Source organism: Drosophila albomicans, chromosome 3, assembly GCF_009650485.2.
Source record: "Drosophila albomicans strain 15112-1751.03 chromosome 3, ASM965048v2, whole genome shotgun sequence".
Taxonomy (NCBI): domain Eukaryota; kingdom Metazoa; phylum Arthropoda; class Insecta; order Diptera; family Drosophilidae; genus Drosophila; species Drosophila albomicans.
In genome coordinates this window covers 22,866,993-22,893,654 of record NC_047629.2, presented here as the reverse complement: position 1 = coordinate 22,893,654, position 26,662 = coordinate 22,866,993, and the positions used below count along the sequence as shown (strand labels likewise).

Here is a 26,662-nt window from a genome sequence, read left to right as displayed (position 1 = left end):
TTCTCTTCTCTTCATCTTGTGCCATTTTCCATTGGCAGTCTTGCGTGCTTTCTTCATGGCCCGGCTAAAAGGCACGACAACTCGCAAATTGTATTTGATTTGCTTTAATGCCTGATACTCAAAGGGCTGAGGGATATTATTCACGCTAGATTTAAAATTACAGAGCTCATCTGGGCTTAGACTTATATGGAGATCATCTTTACAAATTAATAATATGCTCCTAATTGTGAGATAAATACTTGAGTTTTAGTACTCATAATTATAATTATACTTAAAATGGTTTCTAAGAGTTTCATTACAATCGAACTATAAACTTTTTAGTAAATGCAATAATTTTATAGAATGAATATCGTGTATTGGATTCACACATATTTATTTTATTTTTTTATATTTTGTATTAATGAGTATCTCGCTCTCGAGCTGACTCTACAGCAGCTTTCCTACTTGTATGTTTTCCTGAGACAGGTGGCGACAACCTTTGTCGCACTTAGTTCCGTCTGTGATTAACACAATTTCGGCGCAGTCATTAAAATATGACATTCAAACGATACGAAAATGCAAACAGTGGATGGCATGTTCATACTTGAAGATTATAGTTTTTTTTTTTATGTACTCTCAAGGTCGAAGCTCAAAGCTCGAGTTCAAAGCGAAGCTCATTAAAATGTCACTGATCACGTTTTAGGGCTCTTGCAACATTTTCAATCTATTAGGGTCTATTGTTGTGCCGAGAGATATTCGATATTTCCTCAACGGCAACTTCACCGCTCTCTCCCTCTCTCTCTCTCTCTCTCTCTCTCTGTCTGCTTTACTCTGTGTTTGCTATTCGCATAGTTTTGTAACTTCTCAGAGTTTGTGGCGTTTCGCTGAACAAGAAGTACGAGTATTTCTTTTATGTTTTTCCATGTATGTATTTTTAAAAATATTTTTTTTTTACGTCGGTTGGCGCTTGGCTGGGTTTTATGCAACTTTGCGATTTGGTTTTTAGTGATCAATGGTCCAGTGAGTTGTGCGGGTTGCGGGCTCCACGAACAAATCGAAACGGCGAGATATAACAATAAGTGTAGAAAATGTTGCAAATGAGATTTGTGTTTTTATTCATCGTAAGTGAGAAAGTTCAAGTCATTTGCAAAACATGAAAACATTTGTGAAATGGGTTTTTTTAAAGTGTACAGCAAATATTTAATCTATGATGTGAATCGCAAAACCAACCAATAAAAAAACAAGCAAATAATAGTACAAGGAAAACTAATGGCAATGTGCAATAATTTTAAAAGTGTTTCAAGATCAATGTTTAGTAATTCCAACAAATGTGCTTAACTGATCAAATATGATCAAATATATTATAATACAAATAAATAAATGCATATTCTTAATTGCCCAATAATATATAATTAAAAATCACCACAAAAATTTTCAAAATTGTTAAAATTAAAATGAATTACGGTGAAATTCGTATGAATTTTGTGATGCATACTTTTAGGCGGAATTATAAACTAGTTGATTCCAATTCAATTCATGTGTCGCCTAAAAGTATGCAACATAAATATTTAAAACGACGGCATTTTCCTCTTGCAGTGCCTATTTCTGCTGCTTGGCAGTCAGTCCACTGATGGTTTTATTATCCGTTTCATCACGGAGACGTTGCAGAACAATGTGGCAGGTGAACCAGTAATTCACGAGCGGACCAACTGGAATTTCGATCCCGAGGGAGCGAAGAAGGCGCGTGCCATTTACTACGAGGTGCACTTTAAACATTTAACTAGAGTTTAACAACTTTTTAGAAATATTTTTCAATTCACAGAAAAACGGTTATCGTTCTGCGAAATTCATAGAGAGCATTGGCGTGGGACTCGATGGTTACCACGAGGAGCGTCGCCAGCAGCAGCAGGAGCGCGATGTGGGACGTCTCAATGGCGAACACTTTATCAACTTTCCCGCCGAGCCGCCTAGTTTATAAGGTAGACACTGGGGAGGGAGGAGAGGGAGGTAGAGAGGTAGGTAGGAAGAATATAGTAAATCCTAGATGCTTGTGGATGCATATCTAGCGCATTGTCATCATTTTAATTTGCTGCGATTAATTGTCATTAATGTGCTTCACAAGGATTTGCATAATTTGCCAACGTTACACATATGTATTCATGCATCATTCAACTGCCAGGCTTATTGTTAATGGCACTTGAGTCAATGGGGAAAGAGACGGGTTGAGAAGAGGAGGAGAGAAGCATCGTGTGTTGTTGTGGTTTTAATAAACGTTATTAGCGACTGCCAACTGCAGATTGCAACTGCAAATTGCGGCAATTACATTTCGCCAAAGCGAAAGCAAAAGCAGCTACTTTTATAATTTCATAATACTGCGCATAATTGAAGCCAATTTCACTCGCAACTGGCAACTGGCAACGCGCAGTTGGCAACAGTCTCCCTTTGCCTGCAATCAGTGCATTGTGTATGTGTGCGTGTGAGCAGGACAAGAGAATAACTGACAACACCGATAAGTAGGCTACAAATAAATTGCGCACAATTGCAGGTAATTCGAATTTCGAACACACATTCCATAATCCGCTTGCAGTTGCAATTTCGCAAATGAAATGAGTTGAAAGTAATTAAGGATTTATTCTTTAGCAAGAGTGAGAAATACATATACATATGTATTTGCATACATATTAATTATAATTATTGATGCATCACTAAAAAAGGCATTAGATGGAAATATTTTGTTCTCTACCGATTAAGCTTTCCTTTTCAAGAATTTAACAAATGTTATATGTAGATGTAAGTATTTAATAAATATTTAATATGTTATGCTTGAAAATAAGTATGAAAAGAGTTTTATTTATTTTATTTATATAATAAGTACCTTAATAAGACATGAATGGAAAAGATTCAATAAATCTCAATATTTATATGAAAAGAGCTATCTTAAGCTAATCTTTATATAAAAGATTAATTTACGTTTGCACTCGACTAAACAATAATTTAGACATTGTTTGTCTTTCATTGAATCTAGTGTATTCTAATAATATTTGTCTTCATTTTGTGTATAATAATCAATTGCCAATCTAAGTGACAAAAAGTAAATAAATATAGGGAACAGTAACCTTACGAAAACTGTCAAAGAAATCGTAAATCGGAACATCGCAAAACTGCGAGATTAACTCGACAATGGGCAATGAGTTATTGCAAGCGGAAATTAACTGGCGTGCGTGCTGCCAAACTGCATCAAATAAATGAAATTACGCACAATTTGGCAAAGGTAAATGCGAGTTACACTGAATGGGACAGCGGAGCGAGCGGAAATGCATAAATTACAAGTGTAAATCGGTCGCAAGAAAGAAGAGGAAACCGCTTGGCGGCACATGCGACGTATGCGTAATGCACCATAAAATTGTTTAATAAACTGTTAATAGCGCATTGTAAACACTTTGGCGATAAGAAGGAAAACAGACAACACCCGTGTGAATTAACATTTGTTTGTTGGGGCGCAGTTTATGACACTAATTGAATACACGAGAAAATCAAACAGTCAGCTGATAAGACAAACAATTGAGCAGCTGAAGCAAAAGGCAAAATCAATTTAAAGCCTAATGCTAATGCAACAAGCATCAAATACCAAAAATAGACAACTTTCAGAACCCGAAAATAAAACAGCAATTCGAAGCCAATCAAAAGGCAAAGGCAAAAAGGGATAAAGGGAAATGTGAAAGAGCGATAGAATTTTATTAAAGCAAAATATGTGTAATACAATCATAATGATATGGCAGGTACGAGAGATACATGTGTGGGTGGGTGGGGATTGCTAATGATCAGCGCGTTATCAACAGCGACATCAAATAAAATATTTAATAAAAATCGACAACAACAAAAAAATGCTGTTGCCTATCACAGGTAGTTGCTGTTGATGGCTTATCAATGGGCTTCAATCAATTGGCCCGTTGTTGGGTATTAACTTTCATTTTGTACCGATTCTACTCTGACATCAATTGCTGTGAAAGCGGATTATTTGTCATAAAAATGAAACAGCACAAATTTATGGGTTGAGTTTCGTTGAGTTCAAAAGGAAGGAGGGAGGAAACGGGGGGAAAAGCGAAAATCAAACTGAAATTAAAATCCAACTAAAAGATTTGTGTTGGAATTAATGAGGTGATTTAAATAAATGAGTTATTAACAATATATAATAATAATAAATGCAATAAAATAAATATTCAACAATAATAAATACAATAAAGTCATAAATAAATTAAAGAGTCAAAACATTCATGCTATTTTTGATAATTTTGAAATAAATTGACGACAAAAATGGACTCAAAACCTGTTGATAATGCATCACAAACATTTTGTTTTTAGTTGCTTTTGTGGGTTTGGCACATCAAATGGATTATGCATTATGTTTGTTTTATATTCCCTGGCTAGACATTGCATTAGGCCAAAAGCAGCGACAATGAATTTTGCCAACCATTTGTCCAGTTGCGCAAATCACTTAAAATAAGCCACAATATGAAAAGAGGAATGGGAGTAGGAAGAACGTTGGGTATTGGCATTATGCAAGTGCCTATTAAAAGCATTCTCAGCATTTTGTTGCAGCTTATTGGCAAGCTACACCTGAAGAGGAGAGGAGAGGAGAAGTGAGGGGACTGGGGGCCAAAGTTGAATTTCTTAATGCATTTCCGTAGCGCAATTGAAGTCAAACTCAAGCCAAGGACTCCTCGCTGCAGGCGACAGGCTAATGTACAGCGGCAACAGCAACATGCCACACAGCAAAAATGGCAGGCTGCATGCAACAGCGGCATGCAACTGAAAGGCAGCGTCGCAGTTGAGCTCTGAGCTGAGCCAAAATGGCAAATCAACGTTGGCCTTTTTCACATTTTGCATTAGTAGCTCTGCGCAGAAAATGTAATTTATAAAATGTAATATAATATCAACAGCACACACGGGGGAAAAAGAAAGAGAGGGACAGAGAGAGAGAAAGAGAGTAAGAGAGAGGGAGAGCCAGACACACTGAGAACACTGTTGGCACACAAACAATGCCATAAACATAGCCATAATGTCAACTGGCTTTTGTCCTTGTGGCTCATGCCGGCGACCTGCTGCTGTTGCCCCTCTTCCCCTCTCCCCTCTCCCCTCTCCCCACTCCACTCTCCAACCTCCTCGAACTGCTTCTGTTCGCAGCATTTATTTTATTTCATTAAAATGAGCAGAAAACAACGTGGCTTCAGCATCAGTCTCAGTCTCAGCTCTTGCAGCACTCCTTCTCTGCGGGCGCATATCCTTGTGCCTTTTTCGCCTTTATTATGATTTGAGGGTAATTACAATCCTTGCAGTCCAATTTTAATTCTATCATTGCGCCCGCATCTGCCACTGACAGTTAGTTGAGTTCATCTTCGTTTCATTTTGTTTTGTTTTGTTTTGTGTCCACTTTTAATTTTATTCTCGCAATTATGAGTCATGCCACATCCTTGCAAGTCCTTGCATGCCAAGCCATCAGCCATCAGGCAGCTAAATTCATTCGATAACTTGACTGCTGGCATGCATTAAGGCAACTATGCCATCGTCCTCGACTAATGCATAATGCAAACTCTTTTACTGGAATTGTTGTTGCTGCTGCTTTCCTCTTCTGATTTTTTGGCTTTGTTAAGCGTATTAGCCACAATATGGTCGCAGCACACATGCTATATAAAAGGCTTAAATTCGACTGAGCGCATTTATCGATTGGCTAGAAAAGGGATCTACACAATTATCAATAAAATTGCTTGGCATTAATATTATTATTATTATTATTATTATTATTATTATTATTATTATTATTATTATTATTATTATTATTATTATTATTATTATTATTATTATTATTATTATTATTATTATTATTATTATTATTATTATTATTATTATTATTATTATTATTATTATTATTATTATTATTATTATTATTATTATTATTATTATTATTATTATTATTATTATTATTATTGTCATACATTATATATAGTAGTACATATAATATTTTTATTTAGAGTGGTTATGATCTAAAGATAATGTTCGATATCTGTATTTTTATTACAGAATCTCTATTTGTACATCTTGAGTCTATTTTGACTCTCGCATTTACATATCTTTGTTAAGCGGAAATGGAAATAAGCGTGATATCCTTAACAAAATTTTAGATTCGCATTTATTAGCTTCTACTGCAAAATCTTTCTTCTCTCTTTCTCTTTCGCTCTCTACTGACATCTCTCTCTGACTAACTGCTGCAAATTATAGTCATCATTTGAAAAGTCATTGCAACATTTCCGCATCTCTTTCCTGCCCCCGCTCCCACGTCACAGTTCGTCTGCTTTGCACTCGAATTCACTTGATTACAAAGTAATTTATTGGAAAAACAGGCGACCAAGCAGAGATAGAAAGAGAGCACAAGAAAGTGTGTGTAAGAGATAGAGAGAGAGAGAGAGAGAGAGAGGGAGACAGTGAGAGCAAAGAGATTTGTCTAGCGTCCCTTCGTTTGGCCCTTTAGCTTATCCGTTGTGCATACGAAATGCGGCAAATCCCAAAAATCAACAAACAAATGAAAAGAAAATTCAATAAAATACGTTAAGGCAAGGAAACGCTAACCAGTGAGTTAGAAAGAGAGGGAGAAAGAGAGGAGCATACTCATCGTAAAGTAGCGAAAAGAAAAGCACACACAAGAAAAAAAAAACGAACTTGTGACGCAAACTAATTACAACTCAGCCTGAAACTGCGACTTCCAAGTGGGCGTGTTGCGTATACGCCCCGTTTATCCAAAGTGTTGCCACTTTCATTTCTCAGCCATCGCCTTTTTTTTACACGTTGCGTAAGGCGCATTTAATTGCGTATGCATTGCGTGTCCTCTCAAAGCAAATGCTGAAACTCCCACACAGATCTTAGAGTATCTCCCCTTCCTTCACTCTCTCTGTCTATCTCGCTCTAAAAAGAACTCGAATAAAATTAATTATTTTGTCAGTTGATATGGCAACGCCACCTCCCACATTACTCTCCACGTTCTTTTTTTTTTATTTGTGGCACCCGCAAAAGCCGCAGCCACAAGGCCGTCACCTGCCAAGCCAAAATTGGCATGTTGTGTCAATATAGACGACAGACCGAGGCGAGAGAAGGCGGATGCCAGACGATGACATCCATTGAGCAACTACAACTCGAGGGTGACTCCAAACCCGAAACTGACAGAATAAAAAAAAAAGTATTCAACCAAGTTCTTGCTTTAGCTTTCGCATCCGCATTCGCATCCCTCAACTAAACGCGTTGCCTGCGGTCATGTTATTTTTTGTCATTTCAACGTTTTGGTTTTGTGAATGTGTCAAACGGGTAGAGCAAGAGTTGGCTGCCCACACACACAACGCCTTTGAAAAGGATACTTCTTTAGACAGCTAACTCTCAGTGGTATTGCGTTAAGCTGTGCGACTAACAAGTTAGCCAAGAGGGCAAACCTTTTCTATAATTTGATAAATCCAAAGGTTATTACACTACCAAGACTTAAGGCAACAAACTTTATTTACTGTTCAGTTCAATATCGTTTATATTCGCTCAATTGCAGCGCCGAAAAGCACGCTATAGAAATCTTTTTGTCACTAGCTCGTACTCGTAAGTTATGCAAAAGAGTTTATGTAATGCAGTTACTTGCATTTGTACAAGGTTCCCCCCGCTAATCAAACTAGTGACGAAGAGTCGTCGACCAAACGTGACCGCAGCAACCTTAATTGCGAAACCAAAGCGTTTTGTAATAAAATCAAAACAAACAAAGCATGTCACCACCCCCAAAAGATGAGAGCCTGACGAACGCTTTCGCATCATACACTGAGATTGGGCCTGTGTCTGTGTCTGTGTATGTGTGTATGGGTATGTAGGCTGTGTGCAATGGCAACAACAAACCAACCACAGTTTTCCAAACAATTACAGGCAAATTGCGTTGAAATGAAATTTTGCAAACGTTCCGCTGTTCGATTTTTGCCATTTGCTTGCCAAATTTTTATGACTATTTTTTGGGACACACACACAGCAAAAAAAAAAAACAACTGGCGAAAAAATTTCATTACAATTGCGCAGCTGGCAGTGCCCAAGAGTAAAGAGTAACGAATAAAAAGTGACGCACAAAAGTATGCAACGCAAAATTGCGGCGCTGCTAAATGCAGAACAAAGCGAAAGCGACATCCCAAAAAAAAAAGAATAGAGCGATGCGAGCAACAGACACAACTGCAGCAGACAAAGATTAAATGAACGCTAAACTGGTAACGAAAAAAGAGCACACAAAAAGAGAGTGAGAGAGAGAGATACACACATGTACACACATATCTATCGCATGTGGTTGCTGTCTTGCATATGTGCTAATCTCTGACGTTGATTTTTTGTTGCAGCTTTTAGGCGCAAACGTTTATTGCATTTAGTTTTCATTTTCGTGGCGAGAGGGCCCAAAAGTCAAACAGACCCAAAAAACTGAAAAACAGCTAAACGAGAAATTGCACTTGCTGTTGGTTTTCTGGGGGCGGGGGGAGAATGAAGGACGGGAGGCGTGGCCCGTCGTCCATTGCATAAATGAATAAAAATGCCGACTTATTTGCACATGCTGAAAATTTAAGCGGTTTTAAACGCAATTGTTATAAATAAACACAACAAAAAAGTAACAAATTTCATTTCTGCAACGTTTTTGTTTGAGTTAAATTGTGTGCAAGTTTATCATCGTCTTTGCTTTTTTTGTTGTATTACGACGACGACGACGTCGTTGTATTTGTATTTTTTGGGGCTGCTCTGCTGCTCCTCTCGTTGGTGGCGGGGCAAATAAGGAAATTTACAGCACTTGTGCAAACTCACACTCACACTAATACAAGCTCACATATGCACAGACAGACGCAATTGAATGCAATTTTGCATGGTATATTAAAAATTTTTTGCTTTTGCCAAGTTTTTTTCTTTACTCTTCCTTTTTTTTTTGTTTTTGGGTGCCAATTGTGTGTTACATTTCCGTCTGTAAAGAAGAATGAGAGGGTGGGGGGCAGAGGGATGGGGAAAGGGGGCGGGGCCGAGTGATGCTGTGGTGTCTGTGGTGCACTTTTTATTTTATTATGCGCACATTATGCTGCAGCAACAGCAACAGCAGCAACAATAACAATGAAAACCGTTTTTAATGAAATTTTTGAACAAGTTTCCCGAACGAGTGCAAAATGTGTGTGTGTGAGTGTGTGTGGGGTGTGTGTTTGGTGTGTGTGTGGCTGCAATAAGCAGTACAGCAACAAGCATTTATGATGAGTCCTGATGAGTCTCATCAGAAATTCATTTGCACTTTGGCTAGTGTGTGAATTGATTTCTCAATTGTCCATTTGCCAATCTCCCAATCTCACCGAAAACTCAATTCCAATCCAGCAATGCAGCAATGCAGCAATCCAGCAATCTGGCAATCCTCCAACTCAACTATATAATTTTCACAGAAATTTCTTATGTCTTTTTGTGTGGAATGTGGAAGGAAAAGAAAGGCAAGGAGAGAAGAGGCTTTTTTCCTGGGGCACGCTTCACACGCGGGCCACAAAAGGTGTGTGATTACAATTGTTGTTTGTTCGCAGGGCGTGCCACGCCCACACATCCACACACACACACACATATGGCTGTGTGTAAGGACGCCATCAAAGGGCAAAGGCGATTCTCAAGCGCCTTATTGTGTTGCCATTTCTCAGTTGAGTTGAGTTGAGTTGAGTTCAGTTTGTTTGTTTGTTTGGCTACATTTTTGCATATTTCTCAAGTCCTTTTGTTAGAGAGTCCTGGCTACAAAAACGACAGTAGCCATTTGGCCATTTGGTCATTTGTCCATTTCAGCCCATTGTTCGGCTGCTCAATTTTTATGTAATTCAAGTGCACAACAATGGCACAGGTAATTCTTATGAATTCCTTTCACATACTCGTACTCGCCACGAATCCAGCCTCTCTATCTCTGCCTCTCGTCTCTCACATGTGCCGACTGACTTGGACACCACAGAAACTGGCCAATCTGTTGACGCCCAAGAAAACGCATACATAATTATCTGGAACTAGTTGTCGGCGAAAGGCTTTCAAGTGTGTGTGAGCACAGCTCATGGCAGCTCATGTGACCTATTTAACGCTTATCTTTGCTCGAAATTCTCTTCATTGTCATATGTGTGTTTTAATTTGCCCATAAAAAGGTGTCAATTTGCAGCATATGCGAATGTCTTACTTGGAACTGTGCAGTAGCTAAATAGGAAGATTACTCTATCTATCTATCTGGATCTTTTTGCCAACGCGTCTCTCAGTCTGCTCTGCACTTCCGCATATCCTGCTACTTAACTATGAAACACTCCACGACTCTATCCCTTTTTTTTTCCATGCCCACCCGCCGCTGGGCATAATAAACGTTTCAATATTGTCAAACCGAAAAATGGCAAGACACAACTTGTGACTGGGATATTTATATATGCGGTCTGTGGTTGGTTTAGATCCCTTTTCCGTCTTGGCCAACGGAAGCTTTCATTTAGTGTCTGCCCATCTCAAGCTCCATCTATAGCTCCATCTCTATTTCTATGCCATTCCCTGCTGTGCCTTGACTGAATATTAAATTATGAAACTAAATGTCAAACAAGCGCTTGGTTTCACTCATCTGCCAACTGCTTCTTGGTGAATGCTGCTTGCTGCCCCTTGTGTTTGATTACGGCCACAAGCAGCAAAAGGATATTGAATAATTTCATCGCATCTCTCCCGCTCTCACTCTCCCTCTCCCTCCCTTTCCCCTTCCTCTCTCTGTCTGTCTGTGTGCTGTGGTTGTTGGCCTGGCCAACAGCTGCTCACTTATTGGTACATATTAAATTCTCCTGCCTACAAATGCCAGCTACTTGGCCAAAACTATTTCTGATTACCATTTGATGTCGCCACAAACCAAAATACAGGGTGATCCAATAATTAACAAAAATTAAAAAACTAGTTTTATTTGTTAAGTAATTAGAGAGAAATAGTTGATTTAATAACTGACTAAATTATAAATCAAATTTAAAAATGTAGGAAACAAAAAAGTATGAAATGTAGGATAAAGTTTACTTATTAACTAACCAAATATTTAAGCATCTATCTTTTAATTATTTTCAGTATATAATAATTTACTTTTGTTTTGTAATTACAAAAAGATATTTTGAGAAAAAAATATATAAATGAAGTTGTTTGAGAAAAGATTTAATGTAGTTTTTATTATTGTTTCTCTTTTCTTCTGAAGAATATTATGTTAAAAACTTTTATATTTTTAAAAGAAAAATATTTTTAAAAATATCATAAATTAAGCTGAATAAATTTAAAAATGTTGTTAAATATGAATTAACGATTTTTATAAACTTAAGTGTAAGATAATAACTTTAAAAAAAAAAAAAAATATTTTAAAATTTGTGTGTGCTCGTCATTTTTACTAAAATAAAATTGAATTTTCTGCCAATTTATTTAAAAAGTGAATCAATGTGTAAAACAGAAACATAAGTGAAGTTGTAAGGACTAATGATTCATTATGGTTTCATATTTTTATTCTATATTATTTTTTAAGGCTTTTACTAAAATGTAGCAATTTAATCTGAACCTGCTTTATTTAGATGTAGAATTTATAGTATTTGAAAGATTTGTTATACTTTAGTTTGGTTGTCTTCCTGTCGCATTAATTGATGATTGAGAAGTCAACTGCATATCTCAGTTTTTTACTTTTATTAGTTTAGTATAAAAATATTTTAAATTGAATACTTTATCATACCTTTCTTGTAATTTATTGATCTAAAATTATTGAATTTTAGAAAAAAAAAAATAATAATAATAATATTCTACAATTATTCTATAGTCTACGTGTAATACCATAAATTGTTATTAATTTGTCATAGAATCAATTTTAGTTTTATATTTTTCTTTTGGAATAAACGTAATTGAATAATTTCGTATAATTCTCTTGTACTATCTTGATATCAAACTTTATTTATATTACTCTGACATTTATTGTTGAACTTTCTAATTAAGAAGTCAATTGCAAACCTCAGCAGAATGTCAGCCTCAGCTTAACCCCGTCCCGGTTCTCACAATGCAGTGTGCCTCGAAATCAAAGGGAAAAAAACGAAAATTGAAAACCCCATGCGCCCTGTAATGAACCCTCTAAACTCCAGCAGCAGCAGCAGCAGCAACAGCAGCAGCAGCATCAGAAGCAGCAACAGTAGAAGCAGAAGCAGCAACAACAATGAGAGTAACAACACCAGCAACAAACAAGAACAAGAACAACAACAAGTTGCGAAGAAGCTCGACGATGCTGAAGCTGCGATTCAGCTCAACATCCGGCAGACAATAGAAGGCAGACGTTAAGTAGACGAAAAGTTTTTAGTTGGATTATATTTTAGAGCAGGGGGGAAATACACACACATACACACACCAACACACACCCCAACACACACCCCAACACACACACATATACACATAGAGACTGTGAAATTCGTTTTATTACTTTGATATATTAGATTTAATGGTTAAGAAAAATGTTGCCAGCAGCAGCAGCAGCTCTCTCTTTCTATCTCTCTCTCTCTTTCATGCTCTCCTTCTCTCTCTCTTGCACGACTTAGAAGCAGCCTCTCCTTCCCCCACACTATGCACACCTATACACACCCTTGGCTATTGTTGTAGTGGGTGTTGTGGGTCGTCATCGTCATCGTCATCGTCGTCGTCGCAGTTAACCTTATTAAAAGGTGAACACAGCCATGGCACCAGAGAGAATTGCCACAATGTGTTTACACGCAGAGAGATAGGGAGGGGGATGAAGTCGGTGGGGGTTAGAAGGGGGGCCAAACACGATAATGACCTCAATGCTGGCCAAGTGTGTGTGCACAACAAACCGACGGCAGCCAATGAAAACGCAGTTGAATTGCGCATGTGCAAAGAGCGAACTTTGATTGAGATTGTTGCGAGGTTAGGGTTCATTTAAAGGGGGGAGCACAGAAAATGGAGGGGAGGGAGACACTGCACATTGATGTGCTAATTTAGAAATTACATTGAAGTGCAGCCTTCAATGAGTTTGAGTTTGACTTTGATTCAATTTGTCATTTCACACTTGCGCTAAATGGCTTTCGGGTTGTCATGGCCTGAAGTGGCATCATCATCAGTCAGTCTGTGGCAAGTGAAGTGCTGCTGCCATGTTGCAAGTAGATCTTGGCCCAGTTAACAGTTCAATTAGCAGACAAATTGATCAGCTTCTTGTTATCGTCGATTGCATCAAGCATAATGGAATCTCTTTTGCTCTCTGCTTCTAAGTGCGTCGCATGATGCGGCATAAAAATATACGTTTTACTTCGATTGAAGATTAGGCTTGATCCAAGTGAGGGTCCTGGTACAGGTAGGCGCTCGCAGGGCCTGCAACTAAGTCCTGCAAGGATCTTTCTCGCTCTGGCCAGCTCTAAATTAAACGAACGCGCAATCGGATTTCTGAATGAAATCGCGTCCTATGAAAATATGATTAAGCGCCTCGGTTCTATGCTAATCACGCACACGGCCTAAGCTCGCATTGTCGTTGCGAGTGTCCTGAATGTCATGCAGTGACGTGTGGCGTCACCCATCTGGCATCTTAATGAGTTTGGTCAACGCTGTGAGCGCTACTTGTTCACAGTTCCCGGGAAAGTCCCGCTTTGTTTGGCCGCGCGAGGTGTCCTGCGAGGTGCCGCTTGCATTGTCCTGCTGTCATCTTTTCAGCTTTGTTTGGGTGCAGCTCACAAAGGAATTGTGCAAGTTTCAACAAATTAAGCAGACCGCCATGCAGATCGCGTCTTGTAGCCGGCGTTCCCTCCTTAGCAGTGTAACAAAAGCGCTGCAAATATTCATCCATTGTGCGTTTTCTGGAATGTCAAATCTTTACTATAAATATGCCACTTCGTTGCCTCTTGTTGTTCTTTGTTATTATGCAACCTGTGCACAGTGTTTTCGTTGCTGATAGTCTGTTAATATTGCATAAGCACGCAGCTTCCTAGGCAGGGTCAAAGATTCTCTCTCTCTAAGCCAGGCTCAGTGCAATCCCAGTGGGTGCCGAGGCGAGAGCAGAGGCTGAGGCTGCTTACCATAGACTAGCCTAAGATTTTCTTACTTTGAACCAAGATTAAAAACATTTTTAGCAATATTTTTATTTTAAATTCGAAATTTTGATAATACTCATGTTCATACCGAAAATGATAAAAATATCTACTAAAAATAAATTACTTGTATTTTTGAATTTTAAATTATCGATGAATTTTGTACTGCTATAACCATTTAACTTTTTGAATATTATTCTTCAAATACATATTTCAAAGTTTATTGATTAAAAATATATTTATCTAATATCTAAATATGATACTTGGATTTGGATATGTAGTCAATATTTTTCTTTAACTTTATGATATGTTCAAATATTTATATTTTTTAAGCTAGTATCTTAAATGTGGGTATCTATTATATTATCTTACATTTTTAATGCCAAAGTTTGTTTTATTGGAAAAATATATTTATATTTCGATTATTTGTTGTAAAGTTGTTGTCTTAACAACACACATGCAATATTTAATAACTATAATAATAATAATTTACTTTATTTTTATATATTTATTTTATTATTAATTTGTTATTTAAAACATTTCATTATAATTCCCTTTATTGTCTTAATCTATTTTTTTTTTTGTTAATTTCTTAAGCTGCCATTAATTAATTTTCCACTTTTTAGTTAACATTTATTGAAATAAAATGGTATATTGCTAAAATATATTTCTCATTCTTTATTAGCTGAAGGCCAGTGCAAAATAATTTCAGGGTTCTCATTTCATTTCACTTTTAGTTTTATATAAAAAAGAAAATTAAAATTATATTCTTTATTATCGTAGTTTTTTCTTAAAATTTGTATATGTTTCTAATTTAAATGGTTTAATTTTATAAGATTCTTGTATTTCTTCCGATAAACAGGTGTCTTATTAACAAGTTTTGTTTATCTAGAAAAACTTGTTTCTTCTGGATTCGCCAATCCGCTAGATTAGGAAACTCGGCTCTACGTCGACGGCGGCTGCAATCCGCGAGACAGATCCGTTTAATCAATGAATCCGCGTGGTAGGTAAACCCGCTGTGGATGGCTCTAAGTAAAGGGGATTGCTCATTGAACATTCGGATTGTTCAATGAAATTCTGGGCTCAATTCTTGAACCGAGCAGATCATAAAATTTGCGGGCCAAAAGGTAGCCGATGATGATGATGCTGGGAGAGGGCATAAAAAAGCGGAAATCATAAATGCGTTATAAATGGCCGACCAAAAAGGACCAGGTAGGAGCTAAAACTGTTTTGTGATTTGTTGATGCGTGCGTCAACTGAGAACAAAGTGAGAGTGTATGTGTGTGAGAGAGAAAGGGAAAGCAAGCAAGAGATAGAGCGAGAAGGGTGGCTAAAAGCAACGAGGAACGAGCTCAGTTTTAATGAGTGAAATTTATGAAATAAATAAAATTAATCAGCAAACATAGTTGTCCAGCTAAAGTAGATGGAGGAGCAGAGCAAGCGGGGGAATAAAATAGATAGAGAGAAAGAGAGTGTGTGACCGAGAAAGAGAGAGTGAGCTATAGACAGAGAGAGAGAGACTACCTGTGCTCAGCCAAACAAACAGACACACACAGAGAGAGAGAGAGAGAGCGAGGAGATACACCACAAGCAACCCAATGGCAATGGGCAACTACCCTGCGCAAGCGAGATAGCAAAGTCGATGGCAGGATGCGAGAGTGCACGGCAAGGATACTGAGGCAACGCTTTGTACTGTGTGCTGTGTGCCTCGCCTCGCCCATTTCACTTGCCGCCAGCTGAAAAACGCCTCTCCGACGTATTTAATGCCCATGCTGAGCAGTTACCGAGCTCAGTCGGTGGTTGTTGATCGCAACGAGCGTACGTGTCAATCACTTCTCTTACGTTCTTGCCATCGCAGTGTAATTAACCGTAGTCGAATCGCCGTAGAACTCAAATCGAAATTTGCCCAAATTAAACATTTTGTGCGTGCGCGTTGCCGTTTTTCGAGTGTATTCATTGGCAGTTCACAACAATCGGTGAATTAATAACTGTGCGAAAAGTTCTTAAAGCAACTCTTGTCTGCCTCCCAAAGTTTTAATTAGAAGTGCCAACGTGTCATGCACCTCGCGAACTTATAGCGAACGGTCTAAGCAATACAAGAAGTACTTACAGCCAACTTGTTGTGATTGCTTTGTCGAGTGACGTGAGTCGAGAGTGTCCAAGAGTGAGTTGCAAATGATGATGAGCACAACGACAACAACACCACATCCAATAATGCCACCAGCCATGCGTCCAGTTCAAGAGAGTCCCGTGTCGCGACCCCGCGCCGTCTACAGCATCGATCAGATCCTCGGCAATCAGCATCAATCAAAACGCAGCGGTAAGTTTGGTATCAGCGTAAGATTGTTGGTATATTAGTATATTAGTTAGTAGCTTAAAACCATATAAAACTGCTAGACAATTGCCGACGGCGATCGTTCAATACTAGTTGAAGAAATTAGTCGCAATTTATAATAATAATTTTGAACGATTTCAAAAACAACTCAAATATTCTTAGGAAATGCAAATAACATTAAATTCCAATTCTATAAAACTGAGAAGAAGTAACTTTTTCTTTTAATTTTTGATTGTAATCAGTTAATCAGTAAAGATTGCAATTAAATAATTGAACTTACATATATTATATATAATTACTTATCAGACTACTCAATTTATTTTGTTAAAAGTATAAGTATTCATTATTATTGTCTTATTTCTACAATCTTATAAACATTTTTTCGTTTTGCTTTAATTATTAATAGATAAATCTTTATTCTTTATGTGGGTTATTATCAGGTAATTTGATTACCTGATTTATCTATATAAAGTCCTCAAGCCAGTCTCGATAAATAAATTCAAATAAATTGTATAGAAAGCGACTTTAAATCTGACAGATTTGCAAATTAAGTTCCCATCAATAAAAAGCTTACCATTCAAAAAGTTAAGTTCAATGAAGCGCAGCATTTAAAATAACATAGAGAGCACGTAGTCATATCACTTAAATTGAGGTAAAGCTGAGCTATTGTCAAACCACATCAAAGGGACAGTTTTAACAAGTTGGTGGCATGCGGCATGTGGCATGTGAAGTGCCGTCTTCGTCGTATGCAAATGAGCACGGGAAAACATGGCCATAGTTTTTGGAGTACTAGCTACAAAAACTGGTCCTCCTCTTCCTCCTTCTCCTGCTGCTGCTGTCATCATCATCGTCAACATCATCTCTACTCATGGCGCAATGGGGCGTTGCGTTGTGTTGGGCATCATGTTGTGGGCGTGGCCGATAGTCGATGGCCCGCTGCGTGAAACGCGTCCATTATGCCCACCCAGTGCTCTCACCAGAGAAGAGAAGTAGTTACAATAAAAAAAGAAGGAGAAATGAAAAGCAAGTAAAGCAAATCAAAACATATCATGATATCAGGAGGAGGTGCTAGTCAGGCAGTTGAAAATCGAAATCGGATTCAGATTCAGCTGCGAATTCAGTAATGAGACGCTTGGCATCATTAGACCCATAATTAGATTGAGACTGACATTCATGAAGCGGAGAGCACCCAAATGTTGCTGTAACAAATTGTGACAACGTGCGCACCGCAGGACATCGCCAGCAAGCGGGATCGAATGAAGTGCACAAGCGCGCAATTTCATGCTCAATCGTATCCTGTTCGTCCTGCGAAACCAGCGCGTAATTTGATGCCTTCGAAATTACCTTTTTCGCCACAACAAGCGGCTGAAATGTTACGAAAATCGCATAATCGCAGCAAATACCCAAAACGATAAGGATAACAACAGGATCCAGGATCGCAGACGCTGCTGCTGCTCCGGCTGCTGCTGCTGCTGCTGCTGTTGATATCCCGCTGTGTGGCAAGCTCATTGTCGTGTCACATCATTCAGAATATTATTAATTTGAGGTTCATTAAAATTTGATTACATGTTTCTTCTACAAAAACGTTGCTAGACTCGAACACACACACACATTTAAACGTCTACACATACGTGCAAAGGGCGTGTGAACGAGCTAAAGTCCTTTTTTTCGTTGGGGGTAGCTGAAAGGGTTGTTGAAATACTTTCGCAACTGTAGCTTAAAAAGCAACTCAAAAAGTTAAAGTTAACAATTTCGCTGCTTATAATTATTTGTTATTGATTGCCAAATCAAATTGCGTGGCACTTACACATACACACAAAGACACACACATGCACACACACATAAGAAGCGAACACTTGAGAGCTTAAAACGTTTAAAATGGGGGTTAGATGGCATTCAATCAGGATATTACTACTTCAGTTACAATTGAATGGATTTGGTTTTTCGCAGCTGCCGAAACACTTTTAGCGCAACTTTCGATTCGATTCATTTTATTTTATTCGATTTGATTCGATTTCTTACTTTTATTTTGCTGTTCCGATTTGGCAAAACTTTGAAGCACTTGAAGTGAATTAAAAGGAACTTTTTTGTTACAGTTTGAGACAGACTCAAAATTCTGAGTAGAATAAGAAACAATAAATGAAATTTAGTATTTGAATAAATTCAATTAGGTATTCAATTATATGTTATATGAATGGAGTAAATGTTCAAGATTTTCCATTTATTATTCATTTCTAAATACATCAAGTAAAATCAATGTAAAAACTTACTTCAAATTAGTAATTATAGAGTTGAACTTTTTCGTTATTTCATTAAAATTTTCTTCAACAATTTTATTATATTTTTAACAAAATTATTACATTTTGTTTTACAATATTTTGAACTTTATTAAAAATAATAAAATTTAATAATAACTTTGTTAAATGCATTATTATACAACATTTTGAAATAGTAATATCACTTTTTTTTAATTGCATTTCTTCCAAAAAAATGTTTCATTTTCATTTTTAGATTTTGATTTATTCTGAACTGTTTTAACTAAATCAAAATCTGAATAAGAAATAGAAGAAATTTTGTAAAATGTAAATATTTTTATATGATCTACTCTTAATCTTATAATAATGATAATAATAATGAAATAATAAATTTAAATTCCATTTTTTAGATACTCCCAATGAGGTGCTCATCACGCACTCGCATCACATTCATCACCTGCACGGCGGCAACAGCAGTTTGCTGCAACATCAGCACCAACACCAACAGCAGCAGCAGCAGCAACATCAACTTCAGCACCAGCAACAATTGCAGCAACAACAGCAGCAGCAGCAGCAACAACAACAACTGGTGACCAAGCGTGAAGATTCCCCCACGAATACGGATGGCGGCCTTGATGTCGACAACGATGATGAGCTGTCGTCGAGTCTCAATAATGGACATGATCTGGGTGATATGGAGAGGCCGCGTAAAGTTCGTAGGTAAGTCGACGACTCGATAAAGAGTATTTGTTAGGCAATCCGCTTAGCAGATAACAATCGTATTACCCCATTGTTTAGGGGCACTTAACAAAAAAAATCGTAAATAGCAAACACAATCTTACCCTCGACATATTGTTTGACTATTTGCAGATCGCGCACAACTTTTACAACATTTCAATTGCATCAATTGGAGCGCGCATTCGAGAAGACACAATATCCCGATGTGTTCACAAGGGAGGATCTGGCCATGCGGCTGGATCTGAGTGAAGCACGCGTGCAGGTAATTTCCCCACACCATTTCGAATATTACTGAGATACTGAGAGTTGTAGAAATATGTGTGTTTTTTATTGGAGTTGGCAATATAACGATTATTATACAATTAAATAAGGATTAGGCAGGTGAGCGGGGCAATTTAAGCAGCTTAGAAAGCTGTCGAATAACAACTAGATATGCATTTTATAATTGGCCAACTTATGTTCTGTTTTGGTAGCGAATGCAGTATGCAAAATCACGAACAATCAGAGGACTTAATTTGTAAATAGTCTTTTAAACACTTGGGTCGCAGTTTAGTTGGGGGTTGTTGTGCCTTTAAGGGTGGCAAAAGGACATTAGATATTGTGATTTTCCAAATGATTAAATCGAAAAGGGATGGGAATGGTAAGGGGAGAGTAAGAGAGCTGATAATACTCGCTTAACGTTTGGTGTTGGTATTTTTATTAACTCTACTTGCTGGGTAAACAATTAAAGTGGCTTTGGGTGGTGCACGCGGCAGGCAACGTGCTTAACACACGGCTACACATGTAATTGGGCATCGCTTCGATCCTGCTTCTTCTTCCTCTTCTTCTTCGCCTTGCACAATTCGATTTCAGTTGAAATGCTTTCAAGCACTTGAGTTGTTCGATTGTTGACAGATACCAATTCAGATACAAATACGGGCCATATATCTAGATACAATGATGAATGACAACAACAAAATGTAAAACAACTTGACCTAAGCGCTTGCACTCACTGAGGGATTACGGGACTCGTCCTGCTTCATGTATCCTTCGCCCTTTGCGTCCCCTGCAAATTGCCCGTTTCACGGTTCTCTGTATCCGTTGGCAGATTAAGCGTAATTGGTCATTGATTCACATACGTTATATGCCATACTCTCAGACTACTTCAATAGTAACAGATTTAGAGTGTTGTTTTTCCCCCGTTTTCAATTCGTTTTTTTCTCTCGCTTTACACTTACGTATCTATCAGATACTTTTTTGTATCCGTCGCGGCAAAAAAAGGGGTTGGATGAACGTGCAATTATTTTGGGATTTGCATTGGGGCCCAACGCAATCAAAACATCACTTTTGGACAACGTCCCCAACGCAGAATTCAACTCAAAAACGTTTTTTTTTATGCCATTCGAAATATTTTTTAAGCTCATTTCGCGTAACAAATCAGTTTGGAAAATATTTCAAGCGCTTTTCTCGCGAGTTCTTTAACGAAATGAGCAACAGAGAAATCTGATAATATTTCGTATTAAATTGAAAAATGGTTTTAAAATATATTCAGCTTACATATATTGGCATAAAATGTGTGAGCTTAAAATATAATATAGTTTTTTCATGTCATATTTTATTAACAGATTCAGAGCATTTTAAATGGTATTTTAAACTTCTTAAAACTTACTATAATTGATTTTATTATTTTTTTTTAAAAGCAGGTAAATATCTTTCTTAAAAAGACGTGACAACTATTTTTGACTGACCTTTAAAAGAAGAGTAACATCGTTTGCTTTTAACAACGTTAACATTAGATTGGATTTTGATACACTTTTCTGATATTAAATTTCTAGAGAATATTTAGTTCTTCTAGATTGTGGCATGTTGCATAGATGTTGATCGCACATGTGTGATAAAATGGTGTACGGATATCCGCAAATTCAACTTTTGCGTTCCGGGCCAGGTTTAAGTTGTTGGCCAAAGCCGCAATATAATTGCGCTGCTAACAATTAAAAAGCTTACCAAATCACAAGGGTTGCAGTAGCAGAGCGAAGAGGAAAGTTCTGAGAGACGGGAGGAGAGTGGGTGTGTGTGTGTGTGGCAGAGACATAGGATAATAATTGGCAGCAATTATAGCAAGGAAATCGTTGCTAATTTACTACTCGCACTGCTGCACGCATTGTTGTTGCAACATTGGATGCTCTCTGCAGACTGTGTGTGTGGGCGGAAGCGAGGGGGAGGCGGGCCGAAACAGGGTGTCTATAATTGCACAACTCTATTTGCGTATGTCTGCTGCACAGAATCGACATCATCGTCGTTGTCGTCGTCGTTGAGTGATTTCAATTTACAAACAATTAATTTTCTTAATATGCGAAGAAGAGACACACAAGCCACTTGGGCCACAATGGCTTGTGACAAATGTTCCGGTCGAGGCAACACGGACGGAAGTGCTTTGGGCCCACGCCCAGTTGCCATGGTCCATGTCGTTGCCAACCCTCTGAGCGTCAAGTGACGAAAAAGTGCATAAGACACCCCAACACAAATCGTTCGCATCGTCTGCAAATCAGAGTTGCACACTTCCGATTGGATGCCATTGTGTTTTCTCTCTTCGACTCCGGCAACGTCTCTGCCTCTGTCTCCAACTCCAACTCCGACTGCAAGTTGATCAAACTTGAGGGCTGAGGCAATTAGAAGCTTGTCCATTTTGCATACGCAACTCGCAAAAGTGAAACTCTAACTCAAACTCTAACTCGTTTTCTTCTTTATTGCAGGTCTGGTTCCAGAATAGACGCGCCAAATGGCGTAAACGTGAGAAGTTTATGAATCAGGACAAGGCTGGATACCTGCTGCCCGATCAAGGTGAGTTTCGCTTTGCCATTTGCCAATTGTCAATTACTCAAATTACGTGTGCCACATAATTCAATTGCACTCACACTTCATTCACTCGCAATACTAATTCAATCAATGATTATTCCCTTTCGCAGGTCTGCCAGAGTTTCCGCTGGGCATTCCACTGCCGCCACACGCACTTCCGGGCCATCCGGCAGCGCTTCCCGCCGAGTTTTGGCCACCGCACTTTGCGTTGCATCAACACTTCAATCCCGGCCTGTTGCCCCAGCAGCTGATGCCACCGCACTACAAGTTGCCCAACTTCCATACGCTGCTCTCCCAGTACATGGGACTCAGCAATTTGAATGGCATCTTTGGCGCTGGCGCCGCTGCCGCCGCCGCTGCTGCCAGCGGTTGTGGCTCAGCGGCAGCGGTGGCTGCTGCGGCAGCTGCCTCGGCGGGTTATCCACAGAATCTCTCGCTGCATCCCGCTTCGTCTGCTCAAGTGAGCCCGCCCTGCAGCAACAGCAGTCCGCGGGAGAGTCCCAACTCGTTGGCGCCGCATCCGCTGCACTCGACGCCGCACAGTTCGGCCACAACGCTGATCTCTGGCGACTTGTCGCTCACCTCGACGGCAGCGCAATCGCCGCGCAGCGCTGCCGGCGGCAGCAGCAACGCCTCCACGCCCGTCTCGGTGGTGACCAAGAGCGAAGACTGAATCCCGGAGAGTGTCCATCGAGTGGACACAATGTGGTGATACAATGGACAAGGAAACCGATTGTCTATATAGCGTATTTAGAGTGCAGCTGCAGTAGTAGTAGACACACACACACACACATTGCAAATAAGTGACATTTAATTAATAACCTATAATTAATTAGAATTGTAACAATGCTGTAAATGAACTATGATCTAAGCTAAGAAATAAATTAATACAAGAAGAAACCAAGTGAATTTTAATTTGTTGGGAAAATGGGAAAACATTAGTAGAGTTGATATTGATATTTATATTTCTAATGATTGGAAATTAAATGGAAAAACATTAGTAAAGTTGATATTGATATTTATATATCTCATGATTGATAATTAAAATAATAGATAATGTGAGCAGTAGATTTTGTTGGGATAAGAGACAATTTTAGAGGAGTTGGCATTGAAATTGTTATTTCCTACGATCTATGCTAAAAGATTAAAGATTAAAATAATACAAAAAGAGAGTGAATGATTTTTAACTTTGTTTGGAAAAAAAGAAAAATATTTGAAACAATTAATGAATGAAAAGTTTGCAGAATATTTGTATTTGCAAACATTGAATTTTGTATCATATTAATGATTAACTGAATTTTGAGATGTAGAGATATGAAAACATTTTCAATTAAGATATAGTACAATTAATCAAATATCTGTTAGAGTATATAAAGAATAAATATTTCACAGTTTAACATCAATTAGGGTGAAAATATTTAAAATCTGCTTATTAAAAAATGTATATATACATAAATTACTTTAATTGCGACTCTCGCTTCGGGTCACATAACATATTTGGAAGAACATACCGTAGAAGGACACAGATTCAAATATATGGAAAATAATAATAAATTAATTAATTAATTTAATAAATAATAATAATAATAAAGAATAGTTTGGTTCGGTTAGCAGTGAATAAGAAACAGAATTAAATATATTGAAAGTAAAAAGATAAAAATATGTAATTGAATATTATTATAATACTGCTGAACTGTATTAGAAGCAGATTAAATAAGGTTCCCAACATATCATCTCATATTAATAAATTTATTGCCCTAAGCCTTTTACAATGAATATAAACGTGCGAAATGATATGATAGTAGCAGTACCGATAAAAAACATTGTTACGTTCATAATATAAATGTAATAAAAGACAGTTTGGAAGCAGTTAATTGCGTCTAGGATCAACATATTCATTGTCGAGTTGCTTTGTTCAGCAGAATACGAGTGTAATTACAATTGAAGCGAGAAATTAACAATTGATGAAAAGTAACTCGTAATCTAGGCAGCACTTGAGAGCTGACTGAATTGTATGGAAGCTGTCGACCTTTTTGGGATGCACGGCGAGTCAATGGGAATGATCTTGGGCATCAAAGTGAAGGTGAAGTGGCTCAAAAAGAATCCCGAAGGGGAATGCGCCTCAATGCCTCTTTGAATGAGGCAGAGAGAAGTAGGAGAGAGGGAAGTTCAAATCGAATAATAATCTTGATATTATATCAGAATTGCAAGGCAGAAAATGGAAATGTTGCACAACATGCAACACACACAAACACACATACACATACAAACTGAGAGTGAAGAAGACGAGTCGAAGGAATCGCATTGTGTGTGCCGCAGACAGCAGAGGAAACAGCAGCTATGAAGGATGTAAGCTAAAGGATTTTGCACAATTTTCAAGTGCCGAGCGAGTGAACGAACAAACGATGGTGGTGCAAAAAGGACCTCGCTGAACTGAACTGCATGTTAGCTCCGTTCGTTCATAGTATCGCATCACATTGCCAGGATCCGCCGTGCTTCTTTGTGTGTCCTGTGCCTGGCCGCATGCAGAGCTAAATGCTGTATTGATATCTCGTAATTTGTGCCATAATTACTTTTTAATAATTCCTTTTGCGCCACAGGACATCGCTTTGTGTGTGCAACGGCCTTAAATTTAATAAAACTCCTGGCTTCTGTCCCTGGCTCCTGGCCAGGGTAACAATTTGATTACACTTAACAGTTCGCTCCACAGTTCGTGGGTCAAAATTGAATTCCTTGCGCAAATACGACGACTGCGACCATATATTAACATCATCAACATCATTACCATCATCATTATGTCATCAAAATGTACAAATGCGCGACTTAACGGATTTGTTGTAACTGCAAGTCGAGCACCAGCAAATACATACCATACACACACACTCATACTCGTCCCCGTATCGCCTTCGTCCTGGCAATCGCTCGCTTTGCATAAAGGAGGCCCAGCGTCAGCGTTGTCAAAGAAGCTTTCATAAAACTCATATGCAAAAGCATCTCACGGGTGGGCAGCAAAAGACATCCAATCTGCACCGCCATTTGCACTTCTCCAAAACGGGTCCCAATATTATTTTATATATCATGTTAACAACTGAGATGTGGAATAGATTTATCGTATCTTACAGATTTCAGATTTTATTAGCTGTACATTAGAAACAGAACTCAATTGTAGTTTTGTTAAAAGCAATTATAGAAGACGGATACAATTTCAGGAAAATTAAGATCTACGATTTCAAAATTTATATTGGAAACTTAAATTTCATAAATTTCGAGTGATATAATCTGAAGTTGATATAATCTTAACGTTCTTTTTATTATTTTATTGTTTATTAAACCAAAGGAAATAAAGGATAAGATATAAATGAAATATGAAATAATAAAAACAATATGTTAAAAGTGAGCGTGAATTTTACATTTAAACAAATTAATATAATGCAAAGTAATACAATATGAAAAACTACTTATTTTTAGGTAGAAGAAAGTATTATTTAATAAGACCTTTTCATTATAAACCAAAAAATATGTTTAAAAGTTTCATTTTATAATGATAATAATAATATTTTTAAATTTTAACAAAATATTTGCAAGGTTCTATTATTTTACACATTTTAAAACCTTGACTTTGAGAAAAATCTTTTATTTATTTTTTAAGTTTTCTTGTTGACGGGCTTTCTTTAATAATGTTTTTTAACTTTTTAACAAAAAATTTTCAAACTATTTTTTGCATTTTAGGACCTTTTTTACAATTACTATGTGTGTATTATTGAAAGATTATTGTATTTTGAAATGTACTTATTATAATCATTGTTTTATCTTAAATATATAATTTCTATATATTTCATCTTATATGTGTAATTTTTAATCCAGTCTTCAAGAGCATTCATCTGCCGTTGTAAGCCATCCAATTTTTATCTTGTTTCTATTGACGAAAATTCAATAAGTTGAAGTAGATCTTTTATTTGTGCAAGTGTTTGGCCAAGCTGCATGGGCTCCGGGGGGGTTGCAGAGGGGAAGTGATTGGGCTGAGCCATAGAAGCCCCCCTGCCGAATGTCCTTGTGTATGTGTGTGTGTGTGTGTAAGGTTGTGTGTGCTAGGAATTTCATTCAGTGTGCAAATGCAGCGCCACTCTGCGGGCTATAAATATATGAAATTTATCAAGTGGCCTTTTGAGTTTCGTATTTTGTGGCTCTATGAAATTGAGTGTCGAGTGCGCTGCCAATGTGCGAGTGTGTGTGTTTGTGTGTGTGTGAGAGAGTATTGCATTGAGCTCACCTTGTAAATGTATCTCAGATGTGTGTGTGTGTGTATCTCAAATATAATCAAGCACATTGCCATTTTGCTTGCAGTTTTATGAACCTCTTCACGAGTTCCGCGAACAATGAAATGAAAATCAATTTTGGGCTCGACACTT

At 37.7% G+C, this 26,662-nt stretch overlaps 2 protein-coding genes across 2 annotated transcripts; both read left to right on the top strand.

Annotated features, from left to right (window-relative positions):
• Positions 1-999: 999 nt before the first annotated feature.
• LOC117566560 (uncharacterized) lies at positions 1,000-2,752 on the top strand. The gene is made up of 3 exons (XM_034246102.2): positions 1,000-1,100; positions 1,576-1,740; positions 1,802-2,752. Exons 1-3 carry the CDS (start codon positions 1,068-1,070, stop codon positions 1,955-1,957), a joined length of 354 nt encoding a protein of 117 aa, XP_034101993.1. The 5' UTR covers positions 1,000-1,067; the 3' UTR covers positions 1,958-2,752.
• Positions 2,753-15,898: 13,146 nt separating this feature from the next.
• Positions 15,899-23,119, top strand: LOC117571594 (homeobox protein orthopedia). The gene is made up of 5 exons (XM_034253810.2): positions 15,899-16,410; positions 19,091-19,400; positions 19,551-19,680; positions 22,151-22,238; positions 22,364-23,119. Exons 1-5 carry the CDS (start codon positions 16,266-16,268, stop codon positions 22,924-22,926), a joined length of 1,236 nt encoding a protein of 411 aa, XP_034109701.1. The 5' UTR covers positions 15,899-16,265; the 3' UTR covers positions 22,927-23,119.
• The last annotated feature ends 3,543 nt before the right edge of the window (positions 23,120-26,662 follow it).